Below are 22363 nucleotides of genomic sequence, written 5' to 3'. Positions count from 1 at the left end.
CCTGCCTCCGAGGTGTTCTTGACCAGCCAATCGTCGAGATATGGGAACACGTGCACTCCCAGCCTGCGTAGGTAGGCCGCTACCACCACGAGGCACTTTGTAAACACTCGTGGGGCAGAGGCGAGCCCAAAGGGCAGCACACAATACTGAAAGTGCCGTGCGCCCAGGCGGAATCTGAGATACTGTCTGTGAGCTGGCAGTATCGGGATGTGAGTGTATGCGTCCTTTAAATCCAGGGAACATAGCCAATCGTTTTTCTGAATCATTGGCAGAAGGGTGCCCAAGGAAAGCATCCTGAACTTTTCTTTGACCAGGAATTTGTTCAGGCCTCTCAGGTCTAGGATGGGACGCATCCCCCCTGTTTTCTTTTCCACAAGGAAGTACCTGGAATAGAATCCCTGCCCTTCCTGCCCGGGTGGTACGGGCTCGACCGCATTGGCGCTGAGAAGGGTGGAGAGTTCCTCTGCAAGTACCTGCTTGTGATGGGAGCTGAAAGACTGAGCTCCTGGAGGACAATTTGGAGGCAGGGAGGCCAAATTCAGGGCGTATCCGCACCGCACTATTTGGAGAACCCACTGGTCGGAGGTTATGAGAGGCCACCTTTGGTGAAAAAATTTAACCTCCCTCCGACCGGCAGATCGTCCGGTACGGACACTTGTAGGGCGGCTATGTTCCCGTGGATCCAGTCAAAAGCCCGTCCCCGGCTTTTGCTGTGGAGGCGCAGGGGGCTGCTTAGGCGCACGCTGTTGACGAGAACGAGCGCGCTGGGGCTGTCCCTGTGCCTGACGAGGCCTTCGGGCCGGCTGGTTGTACCTACGCTTTGCAAAAGAATAGGGTGCAGCCTGCCGTGCCCGGGAAAAACGCCCACCCGTGGGGGCGGGTGCTGAAGGCGCCCGGTGGGAGAGCTTGTCGAGAGCGGTTTCCCGCTGATGCAGTTGGTCCACCATCTGCTCGACCTTCTCACCGAAAATGTTATCCCCCCGGCAAGGGACGTCGGCCAGTCTCTGCTGGGTGCGGTTGTCCAGGTCAGAGGCACGCAGCCATGAGAGCCTGCGCATCACTATACCTTGGGCCGCAGCACGAGATGCCACGTCACAGGTGTCAAAAATCCCCCTGGACAGGAACTTTCTGCACGCCTTCAGCTGCCTGACCACCTCCTGATAAGGCCTGGACTGCTCCGGCGGGAGCTTATCGACCAGGTCCGCCAGCTGTTGCACATTGGTCCGCATGTGGATGCTCATATAGAGCAGGTACGATTGGATGCGGGTCACGAGCATGGAGGACTGGTAGGCCTTCCTCCCAAATGAGTCCAGAGTGCGAGACTCCCGCCCCGGGGGCGCCGAGGCGGTATCCCTCGAACTCCGTGCCCTCTTGAGAGCAGAATCCACGACCGCTGAGTCATGGGGCAACTGGGGCCGCATGAGCTCTGGGTCAGAGTGGATCCTGTACTGGGACTCTGCTTTCTTGGGAATGGTGGGATTAGTTAATGGTCGCACCCAGTTCCGGAGCAGCGTCTCCTTCAGGACATTGTGCAGCGGTACCGTGGAGGACTCTCTAGGTGGTGATGGATAGTCGAGGACCTCGAGCATCTCGGCCCTCGGCTCTTCCACAGAGACCACGGGAAAGGGAATGCTTATAGACATATCCCGCACAAAGGAGGCAAAGGAGAGACTCTCAGGAGGTGAGAGCTTCCTCTCCGGTGACGGCGTGGGGTCCGAGGGAAGGCCCGTAGACTCCTCTGAGGAGAAATATCTCGGGTCCTCCTCTTCCCCCCACGAGTCCTCATCCTCGGTATCGGACATTAGCTCATGTAGCTGAGTCCGGTACCGGGCCCGGCTCGACGTCGAGGCACCGAGGCCTCGGTGTCGTCGAGCGGTGGACTCCCGCGCCGGCGGGGACGGAGCTCCCTCCATCGACGTCGACGGGGACTCCACCTGCGTGGCTGTCGAGACCGGCACCGCAAGCGGCGGCGGTGTCGACTGCCCCGGCGCCGGGCTAGAGCTCGCCGGCGCCACAGTCATCGGCGCCGAGGGCGCAAGCACCCCCGGCGCCGGCACAGCCTGGCGCATCAGCCCTTCCAGGAGCCCCGGAAGGATGGCTCTGAGGCACTCGTCCAGGCCCGCTGCCGAGAAAGGCGGTGGGGCCGGCAAGGGTGTCGGTGCCAGAAGCTGCTGGGGGCCAGGAGACGGCACCGAGGTGCCGGAACCCCGACGCGTCGGTACCTCCACCACCGACGGAGATCTCTCCTCTCTGTGATGACGCTTCGGCGTCGACACCTCCTCAGGCACCGAGGGCTCCCGGTGACGGCGCTTCTTGTCCTTCTTCCGGTGCACGTCACCGGTGCCGGAGGGCATGGAGGAGGAGGAGGTCGATCCCCCTCGGTCTCGAGGTACCGGGTCCGACAGGGTTCGGTCCCGTGGCTCACGAGTTGAGGGAGTGACCGGGGCCGACTGCCCACGCGGTCTCTCTACCCCACTCTCGCCGGCGGACCGGCGGGCCGACGGGACCTGTTCTCCTGGGGTCGCTGCCATCGGTGCCGATGTCTCGGGCATCGATACCGGTACCGAAGAACCGGCCTTCGATACCGATGCCGTCGAGGTCGACGTCGAGGGGCCGGCGCAAGTTCCAAAAAGACGGTCCCGCAGAACTTGCCTCGCAACCTGAGTCCGTTTCCGGAGACCGAGACACAAAGCACACGACTTGAGATTGTGCTCCGGCCCGAGGCACTGGAGGCACCAAGCGTGGGTGTCGGTCTGCGAGATCGGCCGGCCGCAGCGACCACACTTTTTAAATCCACTCGGGACCTTCGAGGACATCGACGGAAAAATCGCGTCGGCGAAGTCAAAGTCGGCAATGGTGGCTAAAATCACACCACGAAAATTGAAACCGACCGAGCGGCCACTAGGCCGCAACGAGGCGTCCCCGCTAGAAAGCGAGGGAAAAAGGAGGAGCGCGTGCTCCACACGCGCAAAATTCTTTTTTTTTTTTTTTTTTTTTGGATAACAACGAAACTGAAAGAAGAAGAGGCCAAAAGGGCCAAGAGCGACGACCCGCGTAAACGCGGTCGAAAATTCCGGCGGCTGAAACGAGAGAGTTGCAAAAACACGACTCTCTCAGTCGCGGGAAAAAAGTAACTGGCGGGAGCGGTCGCGCACGGGCGGGAAGACGGCCGCGCATGCGCGGTGGGCGTGCCCTGCGTGCCGACCGTCCCGCGAAGCTTTTTCCGGTTGGTGGGGGCTGCCGCGGACGTCAACCCCAGTCGTGAGAACAAGCAGCCTGCTTGTCCTCGGAGAAAGATAGGGTCCATCCAGTCTGCCCAACAAGATAAACTCATTTTACATGGTACGTGACATTTTATATGTATACCAGTTTGATTTGTCCTTGCCTTTCTCAGGGCACAGACCGTAGAAGTCTACCCAGTATTGTTCTTGTACTAAGTTCTGAAGCTAACGTTGAAGCCCCTTAAAATTTACACTCCAGCCCATCCCTATCTATTCAGTCACGATCAGGGCGTAGACCGTAGAAGTCTGTCCAGCTCCCGTTTTGTTTCCCAATTACCGGCGTCGCCAACCAAACTCCTCCAGGATTCCGTGGAACCATTCCTTTGTGTTTATTGAATGTTTGAATTCCATTACCGTTTTCATCTCCACCACCTCCCGCGGGAGGGCATTCCACATATCCACCACCCTCTCCGTGAAAAAATACTTCCTGACATTATTCCTGAGTCTACCCCCCTTCAACCTCAATTCATGTCCTCTAGTTCTACCACCTTCCCGTCTCCAGAAAAGGTTCATTTGCGGATTAATACCTTTCACATATTTGAACGTCTGTTATCATATCACCCCTGTTTCTCCCTTCCTCCAAGGTATACATGTTCAGGTCAGCAAGTCTCTCCTCGTACGGTTTGCAACGCAAATCCCATACCATTTGCTAACCTTAGACTGCAACACATCTGATACCCTCAGGTTACCATATAGCTGCGCCCTTCTGGCAACACTATAGCTGACACCTTCTGGCAGCAATATAGAGGATACTGTCAGACTACAGTACAGGTGACAGTTTTGGGAAGCAATTCAGCAGAGACCCCAAACTGAAATGCAGGAGAAACTTTGAAGCTGTAGCATAGCAAAGACTTCCATGTTGTGACATCGTTGATACGCTCATGTTGTCAAACAGACAGTACTTTTAGAATTTAATACAACTGAGATAATCAGGTTGTAAAAACAGCCAACACTTCCAACCTGCCACGTAACAAACACTTCCAGGCTAACATACCAGTCACATTCAGGCTGCAATACAGCCTACAATATCAGATTGTCATACAGCAGATACTTTCAAGGTGCAATACAGCCGATGCTTTCAGGCTGTGATATAGTAGACACTGTTAGATGCCACACTGCAGATATGTTCAGGGTATCGTTAACCAGTCACTCTTAGTCTGTCATATAGCTGATATTTTCAAGATGAAATTGCACTTATATTTTAGATTCGAACACCACTGAAGTTTCCAAGTTGCTAGATACCCGGAAGAGGTAGCCACCTTAAGAAAAGGAAAGCACTACAAAATAAAACACAGAGAACCACCAGAATTTAAACTAAGATTAAGATAGGCTGTGGCTGAATCTCAGAGGAGCTGTCCAGTCTTCCAAACTCTAGAGGTGGTTTCCAGCTGCCCATGCTCTCAGAAGTCTACTATTCATATAGAAGCCTAGGCCAATGCCTGGCTTGAAAACCACCGAGAAGCTGAATAAAAACCTATAACAACTTGGCAAACAATGGCAACTCCCATGCACCTCAAAATGGAGCCAGTATACCAAGGAGTCACTTATAAGGCTCAAGTCAGACAGCATACAGAGTATGAAAACCAGATCAGCTCGGCACACAGAAACTACGAACTTAGAGACTTGATTGCAAGTCTGTACTGAGCCAAAATACTGAGCTATGCTGAAATAGATGGCTAAAGGTTGAACCACTACATCCAAATTGAAAACTTCAGGACAACACAGTACACAAGAATATGTCTGAAATTACTGAGAGGAAACCAAAATGGCCACTGACTTCACACTCAACAAAATCAGCATTCTGACCTGAGAGTTTGCTGAGGAACCCTTTTACAGCTGAACTTGTTAAGGCTAACATCTTGCTTCTAACGGTAGCCCAGTACAGAAGGGAAGGGAGCAATTTAGGAAGTCCACTGCAGTGCCCCCTAGGGTGCCCGGTTGGTGTCCTGGCATGTGAGGGGGCCCAGTGCACTACGAATGCTGGCTCCTCCCACGACCAAATGCCTTGGATTTGGTCATTTTTGAGATGGGCGTCCTCGGTTTCCATTATCGGTGAAAACCGAGGTCGCCCATCTCTAAGGTTGGCGATCTCAACATTTAGGTTGACCATCTCTAAGGTCAACCTAAATGTTGAGATTTGGGCATCCCCGACAGTATTATCGAAACGAAAGATGGACGCCCATCTTGTTTCGATAATACGGTCAGGGCCGCCCCTTCGCGGCGCCGTCCTTACAGATGGGCGCCCTTAGAGATGGTCGTCCCCGTTCGAAAATGCACATCCACATCATTGCCATCCACTGGAGACAGAGAAATACTGAACATTCTATGGTTGCACAGTGCCCTTAAGGGGCAAATCACACAGAATTACTTAGTTTTTCTGTTTCCATCCATTGGATGATGGACATAACACCCCACAGGTTTTTGGACTGGTCTAGTCTGAAAACTTAGGAAAGTTTCCCACTGCAAAAGTGACTCCTTTGAAAAACCCAGCATTAAGCATATTTTGGGAGGATGAGGAAACTGCAGTTTGTATCAAATAAAGATTTATAGTATCTATCTGCCAGGAAGTAGGTACAGCAGGAGAAAAGCTCACTCACTTTGGAATGGTTTGCCTCCAAGCAGTGTTCGCAGACATTCACACGATGCTCGAAGCAGAACAAATTGGTCACCTTCCTCTTGGGACACTTGCACAGCCCCATGGCTGACAGGGATCTTCTAAGCAAGAGGCGAGGTGAAAATTAGCCCAAAGGATGATCTACTGCTGCATTCAAAATAGCAACAAAAAGACAGGTGGAGGGGTTTGATTAAACAGTTGTCAACTAAAGAAAGTCATATATATCAGGTCAATATTCAAAGTAGAGTTAAACATTTGGTGCCGTGCCAAATATGCAACTCTTGTTTAAAAAAAAAAGTATCCAGGGAGCCTTACAGGGGAAATTCTATATAGGGTGTCAAAAGTTAGGCACCAAAAATTAGCACACTAACCCCCATGTTTACAAAGCCGCGCTAGTGGTTGCTGCGTGGCAATGCTGACACAGCCCATTCTAAGTGAATGGGCTTTGTTGGCGCTAGCACAGTTTTATAAATAAGGGGGTAAGTGTTAATTCTATAACAGTAATTACGCATGTAATTTCCATTATAGAATACTAGCATAAGTTGGCATTAACACATCTCCATTTAGGCACATCCACTCACATTATATCAATAGCAGGCATAAGTGGGCATACCTAAATGTAACATTTTAGCAGCACGTAAGTTCTGCATATAAATGCTGTACATGCCCATGCCCCTCCCCCTATGAATGTCCCCTGGCAGTTACATGCTATGCCACTTGTGCACAGAAGTTATAGAATACCACTTGGTGCGTGACTAGCACTTACATGCATGTCTGTAACGAGAGTCTCACATGTAAATGTTAGTATTCTATAACAAAAAAAATTTGTTTTTAAAGAATTTGTGGGACCTCAGTGGAGAAATTGGATGGAAATGTTTAGTTTTTATCCACCAAATTTTACTCTTCAAAATCATCACTGGTTCTTATTTTTATCTTTTTTAGTCTTAGTATTTTTGTTAATTTTAGTAAATTTCAGTACAAGAGAAACATGAGTAACAACAAATGGATTAGATAATTTAACTTAACATTGGAAAATATAAAAAGAAAGAGAGAAGAGAGGAAAAAAAAAAGGAAAATTATAAGTCATGCATGTAATATATTATAAATTATAAATACAAGAACACTTCATTTTACATCTTGAAAATAAGATATTAAAGGAGACCACTTTTCCTTATACAAAGCAAAATTTGATGATTTTTTAGCAAAATATGTTTCATATTTATAAGTTTGAAATAACAGATTCCACCATTCTTGATAAGTAGCTTGGTGGAGAATTTTCCAATGTGAAAAGACTACTCTCAGAGCGGAGTGGCCTAGTGGTTAGCATGGTGGACTTTGGTCCTGGAGAAATGGGTTCAATTCCCACTGCAGGCACGGGCAGCTCCTTGTGACTCTGGGCAAGTCACTTAACCCTCCATTGCCCCAGGTACAAATAAGTACCTGTATATAATATGTAAGCCGCATTGAACCTGCTATAAGTGGGAAAGCGCGGGGTACAAATGTAACAAAAAAAAAAATTCAACATGGTATTCACAAGTGCATATTCATTAGTATTTAAAGTGTTTTTAAAACATTGAGCTTTAAGTATCACATATTTATATAATATTGGACCAGAAAAATGGAATATATCTACTAATAAAGACCATCCAGCTCATTTTCGAAAGTGATCGCCGGCCATCTTCCGACACAAATCGGAAGATGGCCGGCGATCTCCTGAAACCGGCCAAATCGGTATAATTGAAAGCCGATTTTGGCCGGCTTCAACTGCTTTCCGTTGCGGAGCCGGTGAAATTTCAAGGGGGCGTGTTGATAGGGTAGTGAAGGCGGGACGGGGGCGTGCTCATGAGATGGCCGGCTTCGCCCGATAATGGAAAAAAAAAAAGCCAGGCTTGACGAGCATTTCGCCGGCTTTACTTGGTCCCTTTTTTTTCACGACCAAACTTCAAAAAGGAGCCCCAACTGACCTAATGACCATCCGAGGGAATCGGGGATGACCTCCCCTTACTCCCCCAGTGGTCACCAATCCCCTCCCATCCAAAAAAATAATAAAAAAAAAAAAAATCCAAGTGCTCGTGCGTCCTAAATAAAAACTATTTTTGCTTGACTTTTTCAGTAGTACCAGTGGGATTTGAACTGGCCACCTCTGGACTACAAGACCGGTACTCTAACCACTTGGCCACAGCTCCACTCACTTGGATGTCCCTCTCTTTTGATTATGCCCCTTCAGGTCTCTCTCAGCCAATCACAGTGCATTTAGCTGTCTGTGAGTGCCTGAGAGTGGCTTTCGCCTCCTACACTCGACAGAAACGGCACTATCTAAAGTCTGCAATGACCTGTTCCTTGCCAAATCTAAAGGCCACTACTCCATCCTCATCCTCCTCGACTTATCCGCCGCTTTTGACACTGTCAATCACAACTTACTTCTCGCCACACTGTCCTCATTTGGGTTCCAGGGCTCTGTCCTCTCCTGGTTCTCCTCTTATCTCTCCCACCGTACCTTCAGAGTACACTCTCATGGTTCTTCCTCCACCCCAATCCCGCTCTCTGTTGGAGTTCCTCAGGGATCTGTCCTTGGACCCCTTCTTTTTTCAATCTACACCTCTTCCCTGGGCTCCCTAATCCCCTCTCATGGTTTCCAATATCATCTTTATGCTGATGACACCCAGCTTTATCTCTCCACACCAGACATCACTGCGGAAACCCAGGCCAAAGTATCGGCCTGCTTATCCGACATTGCTGCCTGGATGTCCAACCGCCACTTGAAACTGAACATGGCCAAGACCGAGCTTATTGTCTTCCCTCCAAAACCCACTTCTCCTCTTCCTCCACTCTCTATCTCAGTTGATAACACCCTCATCTTCCCCGTCTCATCTGCCCGCAACCTCGGAGTCATCTTCGACTCCTCCCGCTCCTTCTCTGCGCATATCCAGCAGATAGCCAAGACCTGTCGCTTCTTCCTCTATAACATTAGCAAAATTCGCCCTTTCCTCTCTGAGCACACCACCCGAACTCTCATCCACCCTATCATTACCTCTCGCCTTGACTACTGCAACCTACTCCTCACTGGCCTCCCACTTTGCCATCTATTCCCCCTTCAGTCCGTTCAGAACTCTGCCGCACGCCTTATCTTCCGCCTGGACCGATATACTCATATCACTCCAGGGACATCCAAGTAAGTGGAACTGTGGCCAAGTGGTTAGAGCACCAGTCTTGTAATCCAGAGGTGGCCGGTTCAAATCCCACTGGTACTACTGAAAAAGCTGAGCAAAAATAGTTTTGATTTAGGACGTCCCTGACGAGCACTTGGATTTGTTTTCACTTTTTTGAAGCCCGCCATCTGTAAACCCGGCAATCTCAACATTTGACCTAAATGTTGAGATTTAGCCGGCCCCAACCATATTATCGAAAGAAAAGATGGCCCGCCCCTTTGCGGAGCCGGCCCCGAAGATGGCTGACCATATAGATGGCCGGCGCTGTTCGATTATGCCCCTCCATATGTTCATACAAATTTTTTTAATATATATGCAGTCAAATGTAAGATGTTTGATAGTGCCTTGTTGAGATTGGCAAGACCAATATAAATTTGAGATAGAAGGGTCAATCATGTGTGATTTGAGAGGTGTCCAGAAGGACCTATGCATGAAGAAATAAAGAGATTGTGTTAATGATGAGGATCTAGAACATTTAAATAGTGAATTACATATCTGTTCCCATACTTTGTCTGATATAGGCTGCTGGATATCCTCTTCCCAGCATTTACATTTAATAGAAGATTTATTAAGGAAAAATTTATATATATGAGATGCCACATGACCAGTAAGTTGGAATCGTTTAGATATATCAATAAGTTCAGGTATGTGAAACATTTTTTGACTTTGTACATTGCTTTTTTAAAGCATTGAGTTAAGTTGTAACCATTGATAAAATTGAGTCTAATAAAGAGAATTCTGATTTCATAACAGAAAATGATTTCCAAGTATAATTTTTTAAATCAAGGAAATTACAAAGATTCCATATACCAATACGCTGCCACTGTGACCAGGAAATCTGTTTTCTATTAATTATAAATTTAGAATTATTCCATTGAGGTATGAGTGTGGTAGCAGACCAAGGTATATTTAGCTGCTTATCAAAAGAGGATAATAATTTGTAGGTGGTGTTAATAATGGGATTAGAAGCAATATTTTTAGGAAGGTGCATGCCCATTAGATGACAGTGTATTAATGGATTTATAATGGACTGTTCAAGAATTAGCCATCTAGGCAGAGAAGAAGTATTGAAAGGAGTGATCCATTCAAAGCCCTGTGAATAATAAAAGCTTTATGATATGTTAATAAATCAGGGAATTTTACCCCACCTTGTGAGTTAAGTAGTTTTAATTTACCTAAGGAGATTCTGGGTGACCGAAGATTCCACAAAAAATTAGAGAGTAATTTTTCCAGTCTTTTATAACAAGAACTAGGAAAAAGGAGAGGAATCATGCTCAGAGTATATGTAATTTTGGGTACTAACATCATTTTGATAGTATCAAGTCTACCCGATATACTCATATCACCCCTCTCCTCAAGTCACTTCACTGGCTTCCGATCAGTTACCGCATACAATTCAAGCTTCTCCTCCTTACCTACAAATGCACCCGGTCTGCGGCTCCTCATTACCTCTCTACCCTCATCTCCCCCTATGTTCCCACCCGTAACCTCCGCTCACAGGACAAATCCCTCCTTTCTGTACCCTTCTCCACCACTGCCAACTCCAGGCTCCGCTCATTCTGCCTTGCCTCACCCTATGCCTGGAACAATCTTCCTCAACCCCTACGCCAAGCCCCCTCCCTACCCACCTTCAAATCTCTGCTTAAAACTCACCTCTTCAATGCTGCTTTCGGCACCTAACCTTTCGAGAAATATAGTATGCGCTTTCAGATCGACTCTACACCTGTCTTTTAGATTGTACACTTGTCTTTAGATTGTACACCTGTTTTTTAGATTGTAAGCTCCTTGAGCAGGGACTGTCCTTCCATGTTAAATTGTACAGCGCTGCGTAACCCTAGTAGCGCTTTAGAAATGTTAAGTAGTAGTAGTAGTAGTAAGTGAGGACCAGGACGAAATGCAATTTTCGATTTTTGTCGTAATCTTATCAGAATGGATTTTAATAATAGTAGGAAAATCTCTGTAAAACAAAAACAAAAAAAACACCCAGATATTTAATAGAAGAGATTACCCATTTAGGAGAGTAACCAGATACAGTAAAAGGAATACAGGCATCATTTAAAAGGCATCAACTCAGTTGTATCCCAGTTAATTTTATAGCCAGACAACATAGAGAATTGGGAAATTAGCTGAGTAAGTGCCTTCATTGATGCCTGTGGTTTAGTAAGACATAACATGATATCATCAGCATATGATGAGAGCTTGAACTCATTTTTGCCCATAGCAACTCCAGTAATATCTTTTGAGTTACGAATAGCCACCAAAACAGGTTCAAGAGATAGGTTAAACAAAATGGGAGAAATAGGGCATCCTTGCCTGGTATCTCTGTGTAGTATGAATGGGGCAGAGAATTGACCATTAGCTGCAATTTGAGCAGAGGGGTATGAATACAATAATTGCAACATGTGTATGAAGAATTCAGGAAAACCAAAATGTTTAAGCACATTAAACAAGTATTTCCACTCCACCCGGTCAAAAGCCTTTTCAGCATCTAGAGAGACAGATAATACAGGATATTTTTCCAACTGGGGGAAGTGGATAAGATGACATAGAGGGGCATAATCTGGAACGCACTACCCATGACCCTGAAAAAAATGGACAACCTAACCAGCTTTCGCAGATCTCTGAAGACACATCTCTTCAACAAAGCCTACTAAGGACATCCTCAATAACTATTCCCAAAGTACTCAGATGCATCTAAAACACCTCCCACAACATCTACCTAGCACCTGCATTTAAATTACCTACCTTAGCTTATTATCGACTGTATCTAAGATCATGTAATGACTGCATCATAACAGCACTCTGTAAGCCACATGGTAAAATTATGTATAATCATACCTGATAATTTTCTTTCCATTAATCATAGCTGATCAATCCATAGACTGGTGGGTTGTGTCCATCTACCAGCAGGTGGAGATAGAGAGCAAACTTTTGCCTCCCTATATGTGGTCATGTGCTGCCGGAAACTCCTCAGTATGTCGATATCAAAGCTCCATCCGCAGGACTCAGCACTTAGAGAATTACACCCACGAAGGGACACTCTGCCCAGCTCACCACCGCCGAAACGGGGGAGGGGAATTAACCCAGCTCATCCCCACACAAGTGGGGGAGGGGAATCCGTCCAGCTCATCCCCGCGGAGCGGGGGAGGGACACCACACCCGCCGATGCGGGGGGATCTGGCTTATCCTGCAACCGCAACCGCGGGAGGAGCTGACTGACCCTAACACCGCCGAAGCGGGAGGGGTACAAAGCTGCCCTACAGCCGCACGAAGCGGGAGGGAGTGCCGGCAGAATTTATGTCTCAATCCAGCCCCGTAAAACGGAGGGGAGAGGAATGCAGCAGCTCACTGTAACACAAAGTCGTCTCAACTCTTGAAGAATCCAAGTGAAAGAAGAACTTGAACACGAAGTCCTCCTGAAGTAACTGAAGGCTAAACTTGAACCTAAAATTCAACCAGAATATAAACAGTACAGATATCTGGGAGGGGCTATGGATTGATCAGCTATGATTAATGGAAAGAAAATTATCAGGTATGATTATACATAATTTTACCTTCCATATCATCAAGCTGATCAATCCATAGACTGGTGGGATGTACCGAAGCAGTACTCACCCAGGGCGGGACATTGAAATCCCTGACCTCAACACTGAAGCTCCAAACCGGGCCTCCGCCCGTGCAGCCACAGTCAAACGGTAATGCTTGGAGAATGTATGAGCCGAAGCCCACGTTGCCGCCTTGCATATCTCTTCCAAGGAGACGGATCCGGCCTCTGCCATCGAGGCCGCCTGAGCTCTCGTGGAGTGAGCCTTCAGCTGGATAGGCGGCACCTTCCCCGCGGCCACATAAGCCGCTGCAATGGCTTCCTTGACCCATCTTGCCACTGTAGGCTTAGCAGCCTGCAGACCCTTACGAGGACCTGCAAACAGGACAAACAGATGATCCGATTTCCGGAAATCATTGGTCACTTCCAAGTATCTGATGATGACTCGTCTCACATCCAGATATTTAAGAGCAGAGTACTCCTCTGGGTAGTCCTCCCTACGAAAGGAAGGGAGACAGAGCTGCTGATTCACATGGAAGCAAGAACCAATCTTGGGCAGGAAGGAAGGCACTGTGCGAATAGTCACTCCTGCCTCAGTGAACTGCAGAAAAGGCTCTCGACATGAGAGCGCCTGGAGCTCGGAAACTCTTCTGTCTGAAGTGATAGCCACCAAAAAGACTGCTTTCAACGTCAGGTCTTTCAGAGATGCCCTCGACAAGGGTTCCAAAGGCGGCTTCTGCAATGCTCTTAGCACCAGGTTGAGATTCCACGCAGGCACCACTGAGTGCAGAGGAGGGCGCAGGTGATTAACTCCCTTGAGAAAGCGCACCACATCTGGCTGCGAAGCCAGGGAAGCACCCTTCAGGCGGCCCCTGAAGCAAGCCAGAGCCGCTACCTGGACTTTAAGGGAACTGAGCGACAGGCCTTTCTCCAGACCTTCTTGCAGGAACGCCAACACTGAAGAAATTGGAGCAGTGAAGGGAGAAAGTGAGCCTGCTTCACACCATGCTGCAAAGATACGCCAAACCCTGGCGTAAGCAGTAGAAGTAGAGCGCTTCCTCGCTCTCAGCATAGTGGCGATGACCTTGTCTGAGAAGCCCTTCTTCCTCAGACGCTGCCGCTCAATAGCCAGGCCGTAAGACCAAAGGGAGAGGGATCCTCCATCACCACGGGACCCTGATGTAACAGGCCCTGCTCCACTGACAGCCGCAGAGGATCGTCGACTGAGAGCCTGAACAAGTCCGCATACCAGGGACGTCTGGGTCAATCCGGACCCACCAGGATTACCCTGCCGGGATGCTTTGCCACCCGGTCTAGCACCCTGCCCAACATGGGCCAGGGCGGGAACACATAGAGGAGCTCTTGTGTCGGCCACTGTTGGAGAAGAGCATCTACTCCCAGGGATCGAGGGTCCCGTCCTCTGCTGAAAAAGCGCGGCACTTGGCCATTGGCCGATGACGCCATCAGATCTAGGCTCGGCTGGCCCCAGCGCTTCGTGATGTCCAAGAACGCCTGAGCAGATAGTTGCCACTCTCCGGGCTCCAAGGTATGGCGACTGAGAAGTCCGCCTTGACATTCATGACTCCGGCAATGTGGGCCGCTGAAAGCTGTTCCAGGTTCGCTTCCGCCCACTGGCAAAGACTCATAGCCTCCTTGGCTAGAGGGGCGCTTTGGTACCTCCCTGGCGGTTGATATAGGCCACAGCCGTGGCATTGTCCGACAGGACCCGTACAGGCTTCAACACCAGTACCGGGATGAACTCCAATAACACCAACCGAATGGCTCTGAGTTCCAGGAGGTTGATAGACCACTTGCCTCTGCAGGAGACTAGAGCCCCTGCGCTGTCCTTCCCAAGCAGTGGGCTCCCCAGCCCATCAAAGAGGCGTCTGTCGTGACGACAATCCACTCCGGGGTCACCAGAGGCAATCCTGCAGACAACTTGTCTGTCTGCGTCCACCAGCTCAGCGCCTTGCGCACTGCTGGGTCCACGGGAAGGCGCACAGCATAATCCTCCGACATCGGAGTCCAGCGCAGCAGCAGAGATAGCTGTAGTGGTCTCATATGAGCCCTGGCCCAGGGCACTACTTCCATCGTGGCCGTCATAGAGCCCAACAGCTGCACGTAGTCCCAAGCCCGAATAGGAGAGGCTACTAGGAACTAGTCCACCTGAGCCTGAAGCTTGACAATCCGATTGTCTGGCAGGAACACTCTGCCCACTTGGGTGTCGAATTGAACTCCCAGATACACCAGGGACTGAGTCGGGCGCAGCTGGCTCTTCTACCAGTTGATGATCCATCCCAGGGAGCTCAAAAGAGCAACTACCCGGTCCATAGCTTTGCCGCACTCTGCATAAGAGGGGGCTCGGATCAACCAGTCGTCCAGATAAGGATGGACTTGTACTCCTTCCTTTAGCAGGAAGGCCGCTATGACCCCCATTACTTTGGAAAAGGTCCGTGGAGCAGTAGCCAACCCGAAAGGGAGGGCTCTGAACTGGAAGTGTCGTCTCAGGACTGTAAAACGCAGAAAGCGTTGGAGAGGAGGCCAGATGGGAATATGCAGGTACGCTTCCTTGATGTCCAAGGAAGCCAAGAACTCTCCTGCCTTCACTGCCGCTATAACAGAGCGGAGAGTCTCCATGCGAAAGTGCCTCACTTTCCAGGCCCGATTAACCCCTTTGAGGTCGAGGATAGGCCGGACAGAACCTCCTTTCTTTGGAACCACAAAGTAAATGGAGTAACGTCCCTTGCCAATCTGATTTTTTGGCACCGGAACGACCGCACCCAGGCGGATCAGGTTGTCCAAGGTCTGCTGCACTACCACAGCTTGACCGGAGACTTGCAGGGAGAGAGTACAAACCCGTCTCTTAAGGGTTGGCAGACCTCTAGCTTGTAGCCGTCTCTGATGACTTCCAGCACCCACGCGTCTGAAGTTATAGTGGTCCACTCGCCCAGAAACGAGGACAGCCGTCCTCCAATCTGCACTGGGGCGTGGACCAAGGCCCCGTCATTGGGTACGAGACCCTGGGGGAGGACCGGAGGGAGCACCTCCGGGACGGCGGTCTCTGCGAATGGAATGCTGCTTGGGGGAGAAATTCCTCTTGAAGGAAGAGGGGGCAGAGGAACCCGACTTGCCCGGGCGGTATGGAGGTATCGGGACGAGTACTAACCCGAGCCCTGACCTCTGGTAATTTCTTGCCCTTAGACGTGCCGAGATCGGTCACGGTCTTGTCCAGCTCGACCCCAAAGAGCAGCTTGCCTTTAAAAGGCAATCTAGCCAGGCGGGATTTAGAGGCGTGGTCAGCAGACCAATGTTTCAGCCAAAGCCACCGCCGCACAGAGACTGTCTGAGCCATGCCTTTAGCTGAGGCTCTCCAGACATCATACAGCAAGTCTGCCAAATAGGCTAAGCCCGATTCCAGGGCCGGCCAATCAGCCCTCAAGGAATGATCCGAGGGGGAAGCCCGCTGCACCATAGTCCGGCACGCCCTGGCCACATAGGAGCCGCAAACTGAGGCCTGCAAACTTAAAGCAGCTGCCTCCAAGGACGACCTTAAGGCCGCCTCCAATCTTCTGTCTTGGGCGTCCTTTAGGGCCGTGCCACCTTCCACCGGCAACGCCGTTTTCTTAGTCACCGCAGTGATTAAAGAATCCACGGTAGGCCACAGATAGGCCTCACGTTCACTCACAGCCAAAGGATAGAGGCGGGACATAGCCCTAGCCACTTTAAGGCTCGTTTCCGGGACATCCCATTGAGCCGCAATTAAGGTGTGCATGGCATCATGCACGTGGAAGGTTCTAGGCGGGCGCTTCGTCCCCAGCATAATGGCAGAGCCAACAGGGGCTGAGGGAGAGACGTCCTCCGGAGAGGAAATCTTCAAAGTGTCCATGGCCTGTAACAACAGGTTGGGCAAATCCTCTGGGCTAAAAAGCCGCGCTGCAGAGGGGTCATCCGCTCCATCCGAGCGGGGATCTATCTCCTCCAAGGAATCCGCAAAGGATCGTTGGGAGACCTCAGACACGCTGCCCTCATCTACATCGGAGGAGACAAAAGTCCTCCAAGGCCTGGAAATCAACCCGAGGGCGTTTACCTCTGGGAACCTCAACCTCTTTATCAGAAGACGGAGCAGGGGCAGCGTTTTGCATGAGGAAAGCCTGATGCAGCAGCAAAACAAACTCGGGGGAGAAACCCCCCAGACTGTGCACTTCCGCAGCCTGGGCAACAGCCCTAGACGCACTCTCAACTGGCGCTCGCAATAGCGGGGGAGAGACATGCTGCGCATCCAAAATGGCGTCCGGCGCGAAACTCCGTGAAGGAGCCACGCGGGAAGAACGGCGCTTAACTTTAGCCGCTTTTGTGCCGTCGCCCAAATTAAGGGCGTTCATGGCATTAATGTCTCCAACCTCAAGGGCGGCCCCGAAGAAGCCGTCCGAGCCGCGTGGCCGGCCAAGATGGCGGAGGCGAGGAGCGGGGGATGGGCGTTTATGGCGGGAAAAAACCGCCACGCCGGAGGAACGACCGGGACATTCATCGGTCACTAAACTATCACCCATCAAGGGCGAATCAGGTTGTAAAACCCCCGCATCCCCTCTAGAAGCGCTCCAGCGATCCGGGGAGTGACCCTTTGCGCCCTCGCCCTCCGACGCCATTGCCACGAGGAGAAGAATCGGGGAACCCCCTGCCCGCTATAAAAAGGTAAAATTATGTATAATCATACCTGATAATTTTCTTTCCATTAATCATAGCTGATCAATCCATAGACTGGTGGGTTGTGTCCATCTACCAGCAGGTGGAGATAGAGAGCAAACTTTTGCCTCCCTATATGTGGTCATGTGCTGCCGGAAACTCCTCAGTATGTCGATATCAAAGCTCCATCCGCAGGACTCAGCACTTAGAGAATTACACCCACGAAGGGACACTCTGCCCAGCTCACCACCGCCGAAACGGGGGAGGGGAATTAACCCAGCTCATCCCCACACAAGTGGGGGAGGGGAATCCGTCCAGCTCATCCCCGCGGAGCGGGGGAGGGACACCACACCCGCCGATGCGGGGGGATCTGGCTTATCCTGCAACCGCAACCGCGGGAGGAGCTGACTGACCCTAACACCGCCGAAGCGGGAGGGGTACAAAGCTGCCCTACAGCCGCACGAAGCGGGAGGGAGTGCCGGCAGAATTTATGTCTCAATCCAGCCCCGTAAAACGGGGGGGAGAGGAATGCAGCAGCTCACTGTAACACAAACTCGTCTCAACTCTTGAAGAATCCAAGTGAAAAAACTTGAACACGAAGTCTTTCTGAAGTAACTGAAGACTAAACTTGAACCTGAAATGCAACCAGAATAAAAACAGTACAGATATCTGGGAGGGGCTATGGATTGATCAGCTATGATTAATGGAAAGAAAATTATCAGGTATGATTATACATAATTTTACCTTCCATATCATCAAGCTGATCAATCCATAGACTGGTGGGATGTACCGAAGCAGTACTCACCCAGGGCGGGACATTGAAATCCCTGACCTCAACACTGAAGCTCCAAACCGGGCCTCCGCCCGTGCAGCCACCGCCAAACGGTAAGCTTGGAGAATGTATGAGCCGAAGCCCAAGTTGCCGCCTTGCATATCTCTTCCAAGGAGACGGATCCGGCCTCTGCCATCGAGGCCGCCTGAGCTCTCGTGGAGTGAGCCTTCAGCTGGATAGGCGGCACCTTCCTTGCGGCCACATAAGCCGCTGCAATGGCTTCCTTGACCCATCTTGCCACTGTAGGCTTAGCAGCCTGCAGACCCTTACAAGGACCTGCAAACAGGACAAACAGATGATCCGATTTCCGGAAATCATTGGTCACTTCCAAGTATCTGATGATGACTCGCCTCACATCCAGATATTTAAGAGCAGAGTACTCCTCTGGGTAGTCCTCCCTACGAAAGGAAGGGAGACAGAGCTGCTGAATCACATGGAAGCGAGAAACAATCTTGGGCAGAAAGGAAGGCACTGTGCGAATAGTCACTCCTGCCTCAGTGAACTGCAGAAAAGGCTCTCGACATGAGAGCGCCTGGAGCTCGGAAACTCTTCTGGCTGAAGTGATAGCCACCAAAAAGACTGCTTTCCACGTCAGGTCTTTCAGAGATGCCCTTGACAAGGGTTCAAAAGGCGGCTTCTGCAATGCTCTTAGCACCAGGTTGAGATTCCACGCAGGCACCACTGAGTGCAGAGGAGGGCGCAGGTGATTAACTCCCTTGAGAAAGCGCACCACATCTGGCTGCGAAGCCAGGGAAGCACCCTTCAGGCGGCCCCTGAAGCAAGCCAGAGCCGCTACCTGGACTTTAAGGGAACTGAGCGACAGGCCTTTCTCCAGACCTTCTTGCAGGAACGCCAACACTGAAGAAATTGGAGCAGTGAAGGGAGAAAGTGAGCCTGCTTCACACCACGCTGCAAAGATACGCCAAACCCTGGCGTAAGCAGTAGAAGTAGAGCGCTTCCTCGCTCTTAGCATAGTGGCGATGACCTTGTCTGAGAAGCCCTTCTTCCTCAGTCGCTGCCGCTCAATAGCCAGGCCGTAAGACCAAAGGGGGAGGGATCCTCCATCACCACGGGACCCTGATGTAACAGGCCCTGCTCCACTGACAGCCGCAGAGGATCGTTCGACTGAGAGCCTGATCAAGTCCGCATACCAGGGACGTCTGGGCCAATCCGGACCCACCAGGATTACCCTGCCGGGGCTTTGCCACCCGGTCTAGCACCCTGCCCAACCTGGGCCAGGGCGGGAACACATAGAGGAGCTCTTGTGTCGGCCACCGCTGGAGAAGAGCATCTACTCCCAGGGATCGAGGGTCCCGTCCTCTGCTGAAAAAGCGCGGCACTTGGCAATTGGCCAATGACGCCATCAGATCTAGGCTCGGCTAGCCCCAGCGCTTCGTGATGTCCAAAAACGCCTGAGCAGATAGTTGCCACTCTCCGGGCTCCAAGGTATGGCGACTGAGAAAGACCGCCTTGACATTCATGGCTCCGGCAATGTGGGCCGCTGAAAGCTGCTCCAGGTTCGCTTCCGCCCACTGTCAAAGATTCATAGCCTCTTTGGCTAGAGGGGCGCTCTTGGTACCTCCCTGGCGGTTGACATAGGCCACAGCCGTGGCATTGTCTGACAGGACCCGTACAGGCTTCAACACCAGTACCGGGATGAACTCCAAAAGCGCCAACCGAATGGCTCTGAGTTCCAGGAGGTTGATAGACCACTTTGCCTCTGCAGGAGACCAGAGCCCCTGCGCTGTCCTTCCCAAGCAGTGGGCTCCCCAGCCCGACAAAGAGGCATCCGTCGTGACGACAATCCACTCTGGGGTCACCAGAGGCATTCCCGCAGACAATTTGTCTGTCTGCATCCACCAGCTCAGCGCCTTGCGCACTGCTGGGTCCAAGGGAAGGCGCACGGCATAATCCGACATCGGAGTCCAGCGCCGCAGCAAAGATTGCTGAAGTGGTCTCATATGAGCCCTGGCCCAGGGCACTACTTCCATCGTGGCCGTCACAGAGCCCAACAGCTGCACATAGTCCCAAGCCCGAGGAGGAGAGGCTACTAGGAATTGGGCCACTTGAGCCTGAAGTTTGACAATCCGATTGTCTGGCAGGAACACTCTGCCCACTTGGGTGTCGAATCGAACTCCCAGGTACACCAGGGACTGAGTCGGGCGCAGCTGGCTCTTCTCCCAGTTGATGATCCATCCCAGGGAGCTCAAAAGAGCAACTACCCGGTCCACAGCTTTGCCGCACTCTGCATAAGAGGGGGCTCGGATCAACCAGTCGTCCAGATAAGGATGGACTTGTACCCCTTCCTTTCGTAGGAAGGCCGCAATGACCACCATTACTTTGGAAAAGGTCCGCGGAGCAGTAGCCAACCCGAATGGGAGGGCTCTGAACTGGAAGTGTCGTCCCAGGACTGCAAAACGCAGAAAGCGTTGATGAGGAGGCCAGATGGGAATATGCAGATACGCTTCCTTGATGTCCAAGGAGGCCAAGAACTCTCCTGCCTTCACTGCCGCTATAACAGAGCGGAGAGTCTCCATGCGAAAGTGCCGCACTTTCCAGGCCCGATTGACCCCTTTGAGGTCGAGGATAGGCCGGACAGAACCTCCTTTCTTTGGTACCACAAAGTAAATGGAGTAACGTCCCTTGCCAAGCTGACTTTCTGGCACCGGAACGACCGCGCCCAGGCGGATCAGATTGTCCAAGGTCTGCTGCACTGCCACAGCTTGACCGGAGACTTGCAGGGAGAGAGTACGAACCCGTCTCTTAAGGGTCGGCAGAACTCTAGCTTGTAGCCGTCTCTGATGACTTCCAGCACCCACGCGTCTGAAGTTATTGTGGTCCACTCGCCCCGAAACGAGGACAGCCGTCCTCCAATCTGCACTGGGGCGTGGACCAAGGCCCCGTCATTGGGTACAAGACCCTGGGGGAGGACCGGAGGGAGCCCCTCCGGGACGGCGGTCTCTGCGAAAGGAATGCTGCTTGGGGGAGAAATTCCTCTTGAAGGAAGAGGGGGCAGAGGAACCCGACTTGCCCGGGCGGTACCGACGGGCTTCCTGCAACCGTCCTCTGGAGGTACTGGGACGAGTACTAGCCCGAGCCCTGACCTCTGGTAATTTCTTGCCCTTGGACGTGCCGAGATCGGTCACGATTTTGTCCAGCTCGACCCCAAAGAGCCGCTTGCCTTTAAAAGGCAATCTAGCCAGGCGGGATTTAGAGGCGTGGTCAGCAGACCAATGTCTCAGCCAAAGCCACCGCCACGCAGAGACTGTCTGAGCCATGCCTTTAGCTGAGGCTCTCAAGACATCATACAGCAAGTCTGCCAAATAGGCTAAGCCCGATTCCAGGGCCGGCCAATCAGCCCTCAAGGAATGATCCGAGGGGGAAGCCCGCTGCACCATAGTCAGGCACGCCCTGGCCACATAGGAGCCGCAAACAGAGGCCTGCAAACTTAAAGCAGCTGCCTCAAAGGACGACCTTAAGGCCGCCTCCAATCTTCTGTCTTGGGCGTCCTTTAGAGCCGTGCCACCTTCCACCGGCAAAGCCGTTTTCTTAGTCACCGCAGTGATTAAAGAATCCACGGTAGGCCACAGATAGGCCTCACGTTCACTCACAGCCAAAGGATAGAGGCGGGACATAGCCCTAGCCACTTTAAGGCTCGCTTCCGGGACATCCCATTGAGCCGAAATTAAGGTGTGCATGGCATCATGCACGTGGAAGGTTCTAGGCGGGCGCTTCGTCCCCAGCATAATGGCAGAGCCAACAGGGGCTGAGGGAGAGACGTCCTCCGGAGAGGAAATCTTCAAAGTGTCCATGGCCTGTAACAACAGGTTGGGCAAATCCTCTGGGCTAAAAAGCCGCGCTGCAGAGGGGTCATCCGCTCCATCCGAGCGGGGATCTATCTCCTCCAAGGAATCCGCAAGGACCGTTGGGAGACCTCAGACACGCTGCCCTCATCTACATCGGAGGAGACAAAGTCCTCCAAGGCCTGGGAATCAACCCGAGGGCGTTACCTCTGGGAACCTCAACCTCTTTACCAGACGAGGGAGCAGGGGCAGCGTTTTGCATGAGGAAAGCCTGATGCAGCAGCAAAACAAACTCGGGGGAGAAACCCCCCAGACTGTGCACTTCCGCAGCCTGAGCAACAGCCCTAGACGCACCCTCAACCGGCGCTCACACGAGCGGGGGAGAGACATGCTGCGC

At 51.4% G+C, this 22363-nt stretch overlaps 1 protein-coding gene across 3 annotated transcripts in view; it reads right to left on the bottom strand.

Annotated features, from left to right (window-relative positions):
* ZFPL1 (zinc finger protein like 1) overlaps window positions 1-22363 on the bottom strand; it is a 71637-nt gene that overhangs the window by 42734 nt on the left and 6540 nt on the right. Inside the window, exon 2 of one of the 3 annotated variants that reach the window (XM_030217887.1) lies at window positions 5879-6042. In XM_030217887.1, the coding sequence (XP_030073747.1) occupies window positions 5879-5980 (102 nt within the window). In that variant the 5' untranslated portion in view covers window positions 5981-6042. The remainder of the gene's footprint in view (window positions 1-5878; window positions 6043-22363) is intronic. The other 2 variants (XM_030217888.1, XM_030217889.1) reach the window with 2 other exon arrangements.

Source organism: Microcaecilia unicolor, chromosome 11, assembly GCF_901765095.1.
Source record: "Microcaecilia unicolor chromosome 11, aMicUni1.1, whole genome shotgun sequence".
Lineage (NCBI taxonomy): Eukaryota > Metazoa > Chordata > Amphibia > Gymnophiona > Siphonopidae > Microcaecilia > Microcaecilia unicolor.
The sequence above is the reverse complement of the archived record's forward strand: the minus strand, read 5'-3'. Positions and strand labels throughout refer to the sequence as shown.